This window comes from Mytilus trossulus, chromosome 6, assembly GCF_036588685.1.
Source record: "Mytilus trossulus isolate FHL-02 chromosome 6, PNRI_Mtr1.1.1.hap1, whole genome shotgun sequence".
Classification (NCBI taxonomy): Eukaryota; Metazoa; Mollusca; class Bivalvia; order Mytilida; family Mytilidae; genus Mytilus; species Mytilus trossulus.
In genome coordinates this window covers 84286621-84303040 of record NC_086378.1, presented here as the reverse complement: position 1 = coordinate 84303040, position 16420 = coordinate 84286621, and the positions used below count along the sequence as shown (strand labels likewise).

At 32.1% G+C, this 16420-nt stretch overlaps 1 protein-coding gene across 1 annotated transcript; it reads right to left on the bottom strand.

Moving 5' to 3' along the window:
- Window positions 1–1010: 1010 nt before the first annotated feature.
- Window positions 1011–15420, bottom strand: LOC134723824 (solute carrier family 23 member 2-like). Its single transcript, XM_063587371.1, has 11 exons — window positions 15361–15420; window positions 13881–14038; window positions 12940–13040; window positions 12561–12646; window positions 11648–11829; window positions 9788–9908; window positions 6457–6601; window positions 5476–5729; window positions 4835–5108; window positions 3934–4029; window positions 1011–1200 (listed from the first exon to the last, which is right to left on the bottom strand). The coding sequence occupies exons 1-11, from the start codon at window positions 15418–15420 to the stop codon at window positions 1016–1018; spliced, it is 1662 nt and encodes a 553-aa protein (XP_063443441.1). The 3' UTR covers window positions 1011–1015.
- Between the last annotated feature and the right edge of the window lie 1000 nt (window positions 15421–16420).

The window sequence follows — 16420 nt, the reverse complement described above, 5'->3', positions numbered from 1 at the left end:
TAACACCGCCACATTATTTACTAGTAGTTATGTGTCTGTCCCAAGTCAGGAGCCTGTAATTTAGTGGTTGTCGTTTGTTTATGTGTTACATATTTGTTTTTCGTTAATTTTTTTACTATATAAGGCCGTTAATTTTCTCATTTGAATTGTTTTACATTGTCTTATCCGGGCCCTTTATAGCTGACTATGCGATACGGGCTTTGCTCATTGTTGAAGGCCGTACGGTTACCTATAGTTGTTAATGTTTGTGTCATTTTGATCTTTTGTGGATAGTTGTCTCATTGACAATCATACCACATCTTTTTTTTTATATTGGAGATCTCATATAACTGAAATTATTCACATGTATATAGCCCCAAACTGGAAAATGAGTTATACCTAGCTACGGTATACTTTGGGGTATATTTCTTAATTTCGATTTTGATTCCGCAGTTTTGGCAGACAAATGTCAATAAAAACATAGCAAAGGACTTTTCTTACTGGATCATTACAACAGTACAACAAATAAAAATGAAAGCATGGAAATTTCACTTCTTTGCATCAATCTTGGATACATACAAAACGAAAGTTTCACTGGTGTAAAAATATAGCTGCCGGAGGATGCTCGTTCAAGTATAAAAAAAATAAATATGGTAAGCCGGCAGCAACACCAATTGTTTCTACATTTGAAAATGCCTGTACCAAGTAAGGAATATGACAGTTCTTGTCCATTTGTTTTTGATGCCTTTTTTTATTTGATTTTGCTATGTGATTATAGACTTTCCGAATGATTTTCCTCTGAGTTTAGAATTTTTGTGATTTTCCTTTTTACCAAACACAGGAAACCGTTTATGCATTCATACATATTAATCGATCAGAGAAACAACTCTTAGCATACAAACTGACAAAATTTCAAGAACATGAAAAGTTACTCCAGGGAACAGATACTGTATCTAATAAAAGTTACTGGGTTTACTGTCAAGTATAAAGGATACCCTTGGGTGGCTTATATCAACTTATGGAAACGTCTAAAATTTCATTTTTTATATGATGGAAGAAACGGTAAAATTTGAACAAGCTTAGATTGTTTCCAATTTTCTGGAATATAAATATCGTAGAAACTAGCATCACAATCGTACTCGTCATTCACGTCTGCTTTGTCGTCTGCTTTGTCGTCTACCATTTTTTGCCAAGCAGCTATACCCCTCTCCTCTAGTGTTCCTAAAAACAGTTTATGAATTAATTTAACTGAAGTACCATTCAGTTTACATGTCGATTAGAATTTCTTGTGTTGCATATTTTTACGTTTGTAAAATAAAAGTTAATTTCTTAATACACTGTACAAACGTAAAGTGTTTTCCATCAAATTAGCGATCAATATATCTTTTGTTTTAAAATCATAATTCTAATATGACGTCCTTATTATGCTTTGTTAACATGGCCGTGTTCTAATGAGCACAAAAAATATGGTTGGCACATGCGCACGGACTTTTTATATTAACGTTATTTCCATCGTTATCTTTATAAATATTTACATTTAAGCAGCTAACATTACCTTTTATTATATATTTTTATCAAACACCATATATTTATCCTGGTCAAAGTTTTTAAACTTATCAAATAGGAAATGTAATATACAGACTCCTCGGGGAGGAAACGGGAACAGCCAAACAGTCTTACGTTATTTTCATAAGCTTCGACCTATAAATATATATTCTGTTTGTCATGTTAGAATCGAAATAATTCCTTCATGTCATGCTCTATGCTCATTTTAACATGGGTAGGCATTATATTTGACCACATTGTACACCTCGCTAACGCTCAGTGTAAAATATCGACAAATATAATGCCTACCCATGTTAAAATGAGCATCGAGTATGACATGATGGAATTTATTTCTTAATTACTGGATAGGTGCAAAGAAATATTTAGGGAAAACAAATACCATATTGGTGCATACCTGATTTCTTTTTTATATGAATCAGGGATTAACGCTACAATCCATCATTGCTATTAATGACATCGTAGTCTCTTTTCATTTTTTGTGTATCAACTAATGGGGTGATAAAGATCTAGACTTGAATTTTACTAGATACCATTTTTGTTCGCTTTGAAGATACTGCGCGCTAGCTAGCTAGCTAGCTGATTATCGTCAAGTTATCGGAATTATGATGGGGACTGACTGTGCACCACTTATTGCACACCTGTTTCTGTATTTATTCCTTAAATTAGCAAACAACACATCGAAACAACATCTTATAAAAAAAAATACTTTCAGATATTTGGATTATATATTGGCTCTCAATAATAAAGACTTCAGTAAACACTTAAGAGATTTATCCTGATGAACTAATTTTAAATTAAGCTAATACTAACAATGAACAAATCCCTTTCCTGGTTCTTGATACCTTTATTATTAATGGGAAGCTTAATACCAAATTTATGATTTTTCATTACCTACCGTTAATTATACTTTTTGTTATGGTGACGTTCCCTTGTCGTACACATAATTGAAGATAGCATATTTTAGCAATAAAAAGTATGTATTACAGAAAAATTATAACAGTACGGTTTTCGCAAATCACAAACTAGCCAACACATTTACTTAATTTTATCATCGGTACAAAGACATTATTCGTAAATATAAATCAAAATTCAGACATCTCATGCGTTCAAGTTAATCACATCCATTTCCTATGGGAAAATTCTTTACAAAGCACAAAAATGCCGACATTAACCTCAAAAGCTAACAAAACCTTTAAAAAGACTTACTTAAAAGGAATATAGTTACGGTACTGTCGTCATGTCATTAAAAATGGCATATTTTGGCTTTAATATGGATTCACTTATAGGGTAAAATAAACACATTTATTATAAAAACATTAGTTGAAATGATACGGGTTATGATCTTCTCATATAATTTATGATGGTATGATACTTAACCCTAACGGGAGGGATTGTGCTGCATATTCAAATGAGGAACACATAATTGGTCAATCAGTTTAATTGAGATTTAGAGCTGGCATGTCAATAACTGATAGTAGTTCTTTTTTAATTTATGTATCATTGTCATTTTGTTAAGTTTCATTTTTTACCTTTTCTGTCATTGGACGTGTATTCTGAACTGCATATTACAGTGTGTTTTCCCCCTACATTGGCTAGAGGTAAAGGGGAGGGTCGAAATCTCAAAAACATGTCTTCCCCGCCGCAGTTTTGCGCCTGTCCCATGTCAGGAAGCCCTGGCTTTTGTTAGTCCTGCATTTTTTTTTTAATTCTAGGTTCTGTTATATATTTCGGAGTTGAGTAAGACGTCCATTAACACTGACCTAGTACATATTGTTTAGGGACCACTCTGGGTGCGGGATTTTTTCGCTGTATTGAAGACCTACTTGTGGCCTTCGGCTTGTTTTTTTTTCTTTGATTTGATGATGTATTTTTGACACATTCCTCACTTCCATTTTGAATTTCATTTAGTTCTACACACTGTGCATAAATATGACAAAATATTGTTTGGGTTTTTTTTCTGAACGAAATTGCCAACTGATTTTTTTCCTTCATCTTTCATAACATTAAATATGAAATAATCTCTCAAATACAGTGGTCAAATTAAGTTTTTACCCATTTTAAAGAGCCTACTCCCTGAATATACAAGACGATTTCAAAACTACAAATATATGCCAATGGACCTTAGTTTATCAACAAATTTCAATATGTGCTTGTTTTATATCCTTTTTATTCTTTTGGGTTTGATGTAAAATGTGTTGTTCTGATTCAATCTCGTTCTCGAGATATATACTTAATAAGTTTATTGTAAAAGATTGACAGTTGGAAGTCTTTTCGTTATTTAGTTGTGGATTGTCTTTAAAATGTTACATATATGTAAAGGGCTTACACCACCTTATATCTAGAACAAGCAAAATCTTGTTGATTTATTCAGTAATTAAATCGTCTTACCTCTCACTGTGTTGTCTAAAAGACAAGCCACAACACCTCCACAAAGATTTGGATTGACTAATAACATCTTTATTACACCATCTCTTGATGTAGATCCTTTAAATAATCATCATATGTATCATAGTATTGCATGACAATATTCATGTTTCATAATATTGGAAAGAAATGTAATCTTAACCTATATGCATTAAAAAAAAAATAGGCCACCAATCAACTGTATTTCTTTTATTTTTAGTCTTAAAGCAAAAGGGAAGCAGAAGATACAAAACGCAACACAAAAGTTGATAACATATTTTAAAAACAATAGCAATAAACGAAAAACGACAAACGAAAATAAAAACACACAACAGTCTACAAAACACAACACGAACCCCTCAATAAACATTGGTGAACTGCTGGAAATGTGGGCAGATCCGCCTACACATGTAACACTCGTCGTGTTTACTCCTTTAAGTTGAAAAAAGTAAGTTTAGGACTTTGTGATAGGGATCACACAATAGAGCATTATTCATTGACTGTTGTCTTACCTTATATTTTAAGATATACAAATTACGTAAACCATTGGTCATAAAATTAGCTGAAACATCAAAACCTAAACGAATGTGAAATTAGGAAATTGAATCGCGTTAAGGTTACACAACAAAGTTACTAACACGAACAATCCAGACATACAGAAATCAAAAAGCACAATTAAAGAACAATATTCAACACTAAAGCAAGAGCAACAAGAGCCCTTTTTAGAATAAACTGTGTGGTTTCGTGTGTTCCGGGAAACAATCAATTTCCATTCCACATTTGGCATACTTTGTGTTGCTGATGTTAGTACAAACTGGCCGGAGAAAAGTCTTACTCGGTAGACCGCATTTTGATGTTAAGTTTTTTGTAGACATATATGGTTTACCTGTTTGTATTGCATCAGGATTTGTCTCCAACCAATATGGTATCATTAATCCAAACAGGATAGCTGTCCCTATGATAGCAAGGTTTCTGGTAGAACTTAGTGATACCACCTGTAGATTTGACAGTACAACACCGTTGAACATACCAAACATTACAATAAGAGCACCGCCAAGTACAGGGTAAGGGATTATTAGAAAAACAGCTGATATCTTCCCTATAAGTCCAAATATAAAATATATAACCCCAGTGGCAATAAAGACATCTCGACTGGCAACCTAGATGAACAATGTAAGAATAGAACTATAAATAAATTGTCATTGGGAATAATATTAAAAAAAAAACTTCGTTGGCATTTGTTGTTATGTTAATAAGTATTTTGAGTGTATTTTTCTGCTTTAATTTTCTTGCTAGAATACAGTTATATGTGAATTGCAAATTTCAATTTTATCTAATGTACAGAAAATGTTCACTAATACTTAGTCAGAACATCACGTACATAATGATAATACTTTTTAGTGTTTCCATATATTTTAAAAACGACTGATCACGATAGCATAGATACGTTTTCAATGTGTCTTATAACTGTTAAATAAGATGTTAAGGTCATCAGAAAAAGATATAAAAATGTAAATTCGATCTTACTCTTGTGACTCCAATTGCGCCAATATTTCCACCATAGGTCGTGGTTGCGTGCCCACATCCCAGAAACCCTGCTATCAAACTGCAAAATCCCTCTATTGCTATCCCTCTGTTGACAGTGTGTGCAGGAGGAGGCGGGAGGTTACACATCTTTGCGCATGCATAATAGTCACCAATGGAATCAAGTATTGAAGTGATTGTTCCGATCATAAAACCGGCAAATACACTGGTGCTAAATGATATCCTTCCAAACTGCCCTAAGGAAGATACACAAATTGTATATTATTAAGTGTTCTGGGTTAAAATGATAATTCCTGAGGCAAATATTTCATTAATACTGATTTAAAATCAAAACAAATTCAAACACATATTCTTCAAAATGTTAAAAAGTGAATGAAGTAAATTTACAAATAATGGCATGGCTGGTAGGGAGGAATATTTTAACTTACAATAAGTGTCTAAAGTATCCAAAAATTGTTAGTGAGAGAGTTTGTGTATGTAACGAGCACATGAGCTGGTGCGTTCCTTTCTTAACAACATTAGTTGTGCATTTATAGATCCCGCACATCTGACAGGGTGTTACTGTGTAATGGGAAGTCAGGGTGATCTTATTTCTACACCCAAGTCAGCCCAGGGATATATATTTAATCGTGTTAATAGTGGAAAAAATTATAAATTAATTGATGTATTGGTTTTATCGCTTTAATTTCTACTACGAGAACCAAATTCAATAAATATATTAGGTACTATTTGTGAGTGACTGGACTGAATTTACTATGACTTCCCACGCATATTTTAAATAATGCTAGCAATAAGTAGTTTTTTGCAACATGTTAGATACAAATTCCTAAACAATATGCAATGGTATTCTCCAAATATCATATATCTAGGTCAGCAAAAAAGAATGTAGGCAATATTTGAAAAAGAGAGACATGATTATTATGAGGTATTGATAGTAATCTTGTTCAATGAAGACTTGTTTACCTGGATATGGAAATTTGAACCATGCTGCGTCTCTTATAACATCTAATCGGGAATCTGTTCTTGCGTAAATATCATCTGGTTCGAACGCACCCGCTGCTGTCATGATTCCACAAACCAGCCATCCAACTAATATTGCTATTAAAATCTGTTAACAAAAACATCAAAATATACCGGTATAGTTTTCAAATATTACTCTCATGATGCTATTGTACATGTACAAAGAGCAAAAAAATAACTAGCGATAAATTAGTACCAAAGCTGATACCCATACATGTATTAGTCTGCATGAGTTAGTTTGCAAGTCGGTAGTATATGATAAGAGTAAAACATGTCCTTTTTCATATCAACCCTGGTATCATTCACTAATATCAACCTTACATTTAAGTTTCGAACTGAAGGGTATAGGGGTCTCAGTATGATACCCGGTCCGATATGACAGATCGCTTAATCATCTGTATTTATGACACTGGGTGGTTGATTCCAAAAAGAAAATATAAATAAATAATAAAATGTCCATGAAAATAACAAGAAACATGATCATTCGTCCCATTTACACAACGACTTATCTTTAATTCAACCTTAAGGATGTACTAAGGTGTGGTTTTGGAAGGAGTGGGTCCAGTAAGACCCCTTTTTGGCACCAAAATATAGCAGTTTTACAAAATTGTTAAAATGAAAACTTTTAGTTATTTATTAAAAGGAGAATGCTTCTGCTATATAGATATTAGCAGTTTTGGACAATGCAATGCACAGATAACGGGTAATAGCATCATTACATCATGCTTATATAATTCACTACTGAATTCTTAACAATTTTAGCACTTGAATTAAATTTTAGACTGTTTCCGTCTTAAATGAAAGTGGCCGCTTTGTGTTCATTCTTGATATTGAAATGTAAGTTGTATTTGATGATAATACATAACATATATAAAGGTTGATGATGAACACGTATGCAGCCACATTTATTTTTGACAAAACCATATGAAAAGTGATTTTTTGGGATATATTTGTTTAAATTAAACTTGAATTGGGGTGTTTTAATGACTAAATCAGTTAAGATATTTTACGTCAATTAAATGAATCAATTGAAATAGCCACTTTAGTGTTTAAAAAATGTCAAACATCTTTCTTCAGATAAACCTGTAATTTGAGGCCAAAATCAGCCAATACCGGACCTCCTCAATTTTGTCAGATTTTTTTTTACCATTCGATACAAGGTAAAATGTTTTGCCCAATATAACTCAATTAGTCTTCTTATAAGACTTTAAAATAGCTCATAGGTCATTTGCCAAATTTTAAGCAGGTTTTTTTATTTTTTCTTCTGACTTGAGACCCAAATAATACCAATGCAAGATATAAGATAAAAGTCCGAGTCAGCTTTTCCCGGCCATATTTTAAAAATCAAATATCCCGAAAAGGAGCTCCATGACCCTTTTAATATTTTAAGCTTATTTTGTTCCTTAACTAATGCTCTTCCGACAGTGTGATTCTTCCGATGGGAGTCATAATCTCCAGGTTTTCATACCCTCTTCCGTCCCTCCTGTTAAAATTTGAAATCTTCGGCTTTTTGAAAATGTCAACCTAAAAAATTTTCAATAGACATTTTTGATTATAAAATTTGAATACAGAGAGAGATTTCCGAGAAACTAAGAAAATTGATATTGGAAAAGTCAGATAAACCAGAAGTCACCATTTCTTTTTTTTTTGATTTTGTGTCAAAGAAAAAATAGGGAATTAACCTGGATGATTAGAACTGAAATAGTGACAAGAGATTAGTTGTATAAACAACGACTTCATTCTTTAATTAATTTGATGCTGAACCTCAAATACGAATGAAATCAACTCAAATATGATATTTATGGCTTGAATATCCAGGCCAATGGAATACCTATATGAGTATGTTTGTCTTGGACAATTCTTAAATTTGACAAAATGCAAACTGCGTGTTATCACCAAATACCCAAGCAGTAAATTAAAGAAAACCAAGTATCTAACCAAATGCAACTCTGCTTGGAGATCTGATTTCAAAAGGTGCACTGCTTTAGCTATCGGGCCCTTACTTGAATTGAACATAGACAGCTACCCAGCAGAAAGCCCACTACAAATGTATGTCATTTCAACATCTTCTGTTACTAGCATGTTTAGTAGTGGTGTCAAAAGTCGACAACTTGGCTTCAACAGATATTCTTTTTGCCAACTATGTTTGATGGATTATCACTTAATATTGAATTATACATAATAATAAATAATTGAAAACCCCTTCCAGTTTTATCAAGTAAAAATGACTATGCAGGTGTTTAAAGGTATCATTGCTTTGTTAGCACAAAAGGAAGATACATGTATGGAGTTTAAACACACACAAAAAACATTGCGAACGTCGATAAAAGGTCGATTAAAAATCTCCAGTTATGAAGCCCAAACTCTAGCTGAAAATTTCCAAATGTCCAGTTGTGGCTTGACAACTCTGTCACATGTCTGCGACTTATAGTGTCAATTTTAATTTTTGAATTTTTTGAATTTCACCTTAATACACCCTTAACTACATTTGCATTTGGTTTTATTTTTCTCCTTATATAATACTTACATATAAACTCAGCATTTATAGAAAAAACAAAAGAATACTTATAGACAAGTTTCATTGTATTAAGTAAACCATAATCTGTTTAACTATAAAATTGTTAATATTTAAGAGGCAAAAAAGTAGAGAAAGTCAATAAAAAGAAACATGAAAACGTCATTGAAAAAACTAAAAACGACGAAAAATAAAGATAAACAGTTTTCAAAACACTAATGGAAAACAAAAGGCTGATCAACACAAACCATAGCAAAAATTAGAGATTCTAGGTGGCCCGGATTGGTAGGATATCCATCTCCACTTATAACACCTTTCTTGTCACTCATTGAAGAACATGTCAGGTGGTGCAATAGTGTTTTATAAGCTATATGACAAAAATAAACAGGTTTTCTTTTGTGATTTAATTTTTTCATACATAAAATGCAACATAAACAAGACTATAGATATAGGAAAATGTGGTATGAGTACTAATGGGACAACTCTTCATCCAAGTAACAATTGATAAAAGAAAACCATTATAGGTCAAGGTACGGCTTTCAACACGGAGCCTTGGCTGCAGGAAAAGCAATAAAAATTAAGCTATTTACAACGGAATTCACAGTAGATTTTTCAGTTGTGTGTAACACCATTGTTCCAGTTTAGGCCAGGGTTAACCGCTCAGAATAAAAGTTGTCTCATTGGTAATCATTCTACATATCCTGAATTGTATAGAAAACTAGCAAAACTAACATATATATGTATTCTCATAAAACTTACTGAATAGACTTGATGCAAAGGAAACCATAGAATATGGAAACCTTTTTTCTTTGTCCATAATGGTATTGGTGTCTTACGGTGACTTAGGTATAACGATAAAACTAGAGCAATCACAACAACCCTGTAAATACATAGTAAATGTATCTTGTTCAAATTACTTTAGATAAAGCTAATACTAACAAGGACCAATGGTCTTTCCCCGATCTTGATATCTATATCACTAACGGAAAGCTTAATACTAAAATTTATGATAAAAGAGATTTTTCATTTCCTGTCGTTAATTATCCATGTTTAGATGGTGACGTTCCCTTGTCACCATCTTACGGTGTTTATATATCTGAACTTGTACGATTCGCTGTGTATGTAACAATGTAGATTTTAATGAGAGAAACTTATGTATTACTGAAAATATTATTACACCAGGGTTTTCGATATCACAAACTAGTCAAAACATTCACTAAATATTTTATCATCGGTTTAAGGAAATCATTCGTAAATATAGCTGAACATGCAGACTTCTTATACGTAAAGGTATGTCACATACAATTTCTTATGGAAATATTCTTTATAAAGTACAAAAATGTCAGTATTCACCCCAGAAACTAACAAAACCTTAAAATAGACTTAAGCTTATTAAGAAGGGAAATAGTAACGATACTGTTGTCAGGTCATTAAAGATTGCATATTTTGGCGTTAATATTGATTCACGTATAGGGTCTTTGCATCGGAACTAAACACATTTATTAAAAAAACAGTTGTTGGCATGACATGGGTTATGTTCTTCTCATATATGTTATGATGGTATGATACTAAACCCATAACGGTAGGGATTGTGCCTCATATTCATATGATGAAATCATAATCTTTCGATCTGTTTAATTGAAGTCTGAAGCTGGCATGTCAGTTAACTGCTAGTAATCTGTTGTTATTTATGTATTATCGTCATTTTGTTTATTTTCTCTGGTTACATCTTCTGACATCAGACTTGGACTTCTCTTGAACTGAATTTGAAATGTGCGTATTGCTATGCGTTTACTTTTCTACATTGGCTAGAGGTATAGGGGGGGTTAAGATCTCATCAACATGTTTAAACCCGACACATTTTGGCGCCTGTCCCAAGTCAGGAGCTTTTGGTCTTTGTTAGTCTTGTATTATTTTAATTTTAGTTTCTTGTGTACAATTTGGAAATTATTATGGCTTTCATTATCACTGCACTAGTATATATTTGTTTAGGGGCCAGCTGAAGGACGCCTCCGGGTGAGGGAATTTCTCGCTACATTGAAGACCTGTTGGTGACCTTCTGCTGTTGATTTTTTCTATGGTCGGGTTGTTGTGTCTTTGGCACATTCCCCACGAGACAATAGTGTTTTTTGAAATGCTTCGCCATTTGATTTATACACCATTTATGGTTTGTCTTCAAATTATCACTTTAATATGAACTCTAAAAAGGTTCAATATTTATCTAATTACTAAATAGCGTATCTGCAATGTAAACAAAAATCGCTCCTTCCTGGACGGCACAATATGTAGATCCTTAATATAAGTTGGAGCGTTAAATTGTTGTCCTGAATAAGCATGAAATACTTGCCGCTGTAAATTTAGCAAATTATAGGCAACCAATCTATGCTAAACTAATCAAAAACTTAAACAGATATCTAACTGTGGTAGATTAAATTTATATCTTTAATTGCTGATTTGCTTTATACTTTGTATAGATTTTCCGTTAGATTTATTCTATCAAATTATTCCCCTTTATTACTATACATCCCTCATACAATTGGGATTTATTGAAAATACGAAAATCATGATTTGCAGGATAAATTCATCAATCAATATCAAATAAATACAAAACTAACTCACATCATTGCAACTCCCCAGTTAACTTTTGCAAACTTTACACATGCACGAACTATAAAGACACAACTTAGAAACAATGTAGGGACAATGGTAATTGGTCCAATGAATTTCAACAGTAAGCTGACTATTCCGGTTGCTCCAATAAGAAACTGACAGGTGCCTGCAGCTATTAAACTCCCCTGTAACTATAATAAGAGTCGATTTTAATGTGGTTCTAAAGTAGGACTGAAAATAGAAACTATGAGTAAGGGAACGACCATCAAATAAACTTTAAAGTAAAAGTGAGTATATATATATTCAAATCATTCACATAAGGACGTGTCCACTAAGGACACATCTATGCCGGTGTATTGTTAACTAGGTACCTTAAAAAAATGGGTTGATTTCCTTGTCGGTCTTAAATGGGACTGCTTCTTTAAAGTTTTACGTATGTTGAAGCAATTAACAGCAACAATATATCCTTTAATTCTTCTTCATTGGTTCAAGCAAAACAAGTGTTGAGATACTCGTTTACATTAAGTATCCGAATTAGATGCAAGTATTATACAAATTTTATTTTGAAAAAAAACTAAATTTCTCTGTTTTTCTGTTGAATGAATGAAAGAGTTATAAATCGGTGTGACAGTTATATTAACAGTCAATATTATCCATGTCCTTGAATTAACAAAATTAAATTTATTTTTACATATGGCGCTTAAATATATAGATCCGGTACACAACTTTATACGGGTATATATGTGTGTGCATACTAATGTTCCCACCAGTTTGATTGTCATGCTTACATAAATCTTGATTTTACCGGCCGGAGTGATTGACAAGTCCATTGAAAAGGATGCAATGCTGCATAATTATATTGCAAAAAGGATCATTAAATTCTAACTTTGGTCTTGATATTTTGTAAATTTATTATACATACGTCTCGAATGTTATTCACAATAAAGTCATACTGGTACACAGCGTCGTCAAAACTGATGTTTGGTGCTGTAGTGGAACTGTTGAAATCTTAAAAGAAAGAATTTTGTTTTCAGTCGAAAGTCGGCTCATTTGTTATTGATCTTTTAAACAGCTTGTGTATTGTTATTAAAGGATAAATATTGAAAATCACCGAGACAACGTAGAAGTTAATTTGAGGAAACAATGCTTTTTTCGATGTTTAATGAATTTACTGATTTTTCATTTTGTATAATTGCAATTCCCATGTATTCATTTTGATTGTGAAATATTCAATTTGAAATCAGACATCAGTATTTAAGAACGTTTCTGAAAATAACATTTACAAAGAAATTATAAGATACCATTCAAAACGCTACGAACATCACATTTAGTTGGATCTAGAACTTGCATAGCTAGAAGTGGAATAAGGAAATCCCCAGCAGCGCCTTGTAGTAATGGTAATCTAAAAATATAATTATGTAATACGATTACATAGTCATATCAAAGTAAAAGTAAAATATGGATGTTGTTAGAATATAATTTTAAACGTTGATCAAAATATCCGTCACCAATAATTAATACCAAAGAAGTACAGTTTGGCAATGAAATCGAGGTTTTTTTATCCCTAAACAAGCGATTATGCCTCTGCAAAAGCATTTCCACTGTATGTCATTTTATCAAAATGTTTTGTTTCAGTAAAAGTTTTTGAATATCTTGAAGATCAATATGATATTTAAACACTATAAAACAGGTTATTGCATGTAGTAGGTTATTTATATTTGGTAAGATCAATATCATCTTACATACATTTAAGTTTTTCACAATTTAACATATGACTTTATGCTAATACTATCGTTTATGTTTTTACATGAAACATTTTGGTCACTACCACTTCGGATACTATTAAAATTCGTCAAATGAGATGCAGGTAATATTTTATTCCACGATGAAATTATTATTTTGCCGGAAATATATTTTTATGGTACCGCTAGCGAAAGAAAAACACAAAATTTCACTGATTTGTTAAAAGTAATCAATCAAAAATATGTTTTTGTTATGAAACTGGGCATCTGACAATGATTAGTACTATTAGACCTGACGTTACTGTGCATTTACACATCCATCAACAATAACCAGACAAATCTTATTGCAGCAAAATCACATTAAACATTTTGTTCACTGATTAGTTTTTGTAGATATTACTTCTAACTAGATAATTAGTTTTCGATAACGTATCAAATCTAGAGTTACATACAGTGTATAATGTTTCGAACTTTCCTAACACAAGTTAAAATATCAGTACCTTGATCCGACAAGTGACATTAAAATTGTACAGATGCCACACATAAACATTGTGGAGCTGAGTAAAGTTGTTTTGATATTCTCGTCTAATGTCGCGCATGTCACATCAACAACCAGCAGGGATACTGCAATTACTCCAGACAGCGACACGAGTGTGTGCTTAAAGATAAATAGATATAAAAAAAAATTATAACTATACATACAAAAAAATAAATTAGCTATTGATAATTCTAGAGTAAAAGCAATTGCATGTGCATACAGCAATGAAAGTTTGACTATCATGTAAGAAATCAGGTTCAAGTGAATGTTATCACAATATTTATTAATTCTTTTTTCAAGTAACATTTTGATATTATATGCAACATCATACAGGGTACATGAAATTTACCAATTATAAGCTTAATACAAATGCATTTACCAAATCATATCTTAAATGATTATAATATAAGTAATTTTAAAAAGTATGGTCTGTTTTGGTTATTCGTCAACGTGCTACCGAAAAACAGTAATATCTAAATTACACACTCGAAAAACCAGAAGAGGTATTTCAGACGACAACAATTCTAAAACAAATACTATGAACTTGACCTTGTTGGCCTGAAAAAAAGTATATCGACCGAATACAATGTTCAAGGTTGATATATACATACTTTTTATGTCAATATATCCTCCGTTCGTCCTCATTCAAATGCTACGAGATACCACTGCTGGTGGACGTTTCGTCCCCGAGGGTATCACCAGCCCAGTAGTCAACACTTCGGTGTTGACATGAATATCAAAAATATGGTCATTTTATAAATTTCCTGTTTACAAAACTTTGATTTTTTCGAAAAACTAAGGATTTCCTTATCCCTAGCAAAGATGACCTTAACCGTATTTGGTACAACTTTTTTGAATTTTGGATCATCTCTTTCGCTATGTACTTGTTTGGCTTTATAAATATTTTGATATGAGCGTCACTGATGAGTCTTATGTAGACGAAACGAGCGTCTGGCGAACTAAATTGTAATCCTGATACCTTTTATAACTATAGCTACACCTGTTATACTATTATTATTGTCTATACAATGGGAATAGAGCATTCGATCCATTGAATTGCTGTACCGATTACGTCACAAAGAATTGAGGTTTGAGATTTCTTTATTAGATAACTGAAATAATTATGTAATATTCTGCTGTTTTTTGGTCTTTATTTGGAAATACGGTTGAGCAAACGACTCTCTAAAATTATCAAATTACTTATAAGTATTTGGCACATTTTTTTCTCGGAATTTTGGATCCTCAATGCTCTTCAACTTCGTACTTGTTTGGCTTTATACATATTTTGATATGAGGGTCCCCGATGAGCCTTATGTAGACGAAACGCGCGTCTGGCGTACTAAATTATAAGCCTGGTACCTTTGATAACTAACTTAAAATACATGAAATGATAATATAAGATAATATTGAACAAAACAGTATGTATACTTGTCTAACATTACCTGAATACCACAAAATATAGTCAAATATATAGGAGGATGGTCGGAAGCTTTGTACAGCATGTTGTGGTCCCTCTCGTCTATTACTATGACATCAGTATCGTTCTCATTACTACTTAATTGACCTTTCTCAATGTCTTGGGTGTCTTTACACAATAGTTCACCATATTCTACATTCTTATTGTCATTATTACTGTAACTCATCTTATCTGTGGAATTATCCATTTGTTGTTGCAATCTTATTCAAACTTATAGGATTTATTTTCATAAGCTTTACAGTATTATATCATTTTGATTTCATTACTGAATGTAAGAGCCTGAAATGAAATAAGTTCATTGGATATATAAATAAAATTATACTGAAACTCTCCGTGGTGTTTCCTAAATATATTAACATAGCTATATTTTGTGCAATGTCAATTTCATCTTGAAACACTTTTCCCACAATCAGGTGTTCATTCAAGGATAAAAATGTATTTGAAATTTGTGTTTTAATTTAGATAGCTATCAATGTTTAATTTAAGTTGATGTAAAAAAGCTATTTTCGTTCAATGTATTACTCATTTTTTTTGGGGTATTCGGCACAAAACTGAGAAACGGCTCTGTAAAACCTCCCCCATCCCCGTTTTCTCAGCTCCATACAAAAACGTTTACATTTTTCTGACATTGATCTTACACTGTAAATTGAAATTTAATGGTTTATTTATCATGTTTATTGTGCCGTAAAAAACAATCATCCGAATTCTCTAGCAAAATTAGATTTGGTTATTTATCTTCAGCGTTTTTATAATATTCACAATGGACGTTTCCTTTCTATTGGAGTATCAATCATACATATCAGTGACGCTCGAATGAAAAGACAAGAAAATGTACATATTAATGAGTTTAGGTAATTTGTTCCCGAGTTAAATAAATCCTCGTTCTAAATTTTGTAACCAGATAAATTTATTAATTTACTGAAACTCAATTAAATACACTAATAGCTATCTAAATTAAAATACAAATTTCAAACTTATATTCATTTCTTTAATGAACCCTTGATTGTGGGAAAAGTGTTCCAAAA

What these genes read in the sequence shown, in the direction of transcription:
- LOC134723824 (XM_063587371.1), bottom strand. Translation starts at nt 15,420, where the DNA reads ATGCTGTACAAAGCTTCCGACCATCCTCCTATATATTTGACTATATTT. An exon ending in TCCTGATGCAATACAAACAG is followed by an intron (nt 4,030 to 4,834) that starts GTAAACCATATA and finishes GATTATTTAAAG; the next exon opens with GATCTACATCAAGAGATGGT. An exon ending in TTTAGACAACACAGTGAGAG is followed by an intron (nt 1,201 to 3,933) that starts GTAAGACGATTT and finishes AACTGTTTTTAG; the next exon opens with GAACACTAGAGGAGAGGGGT.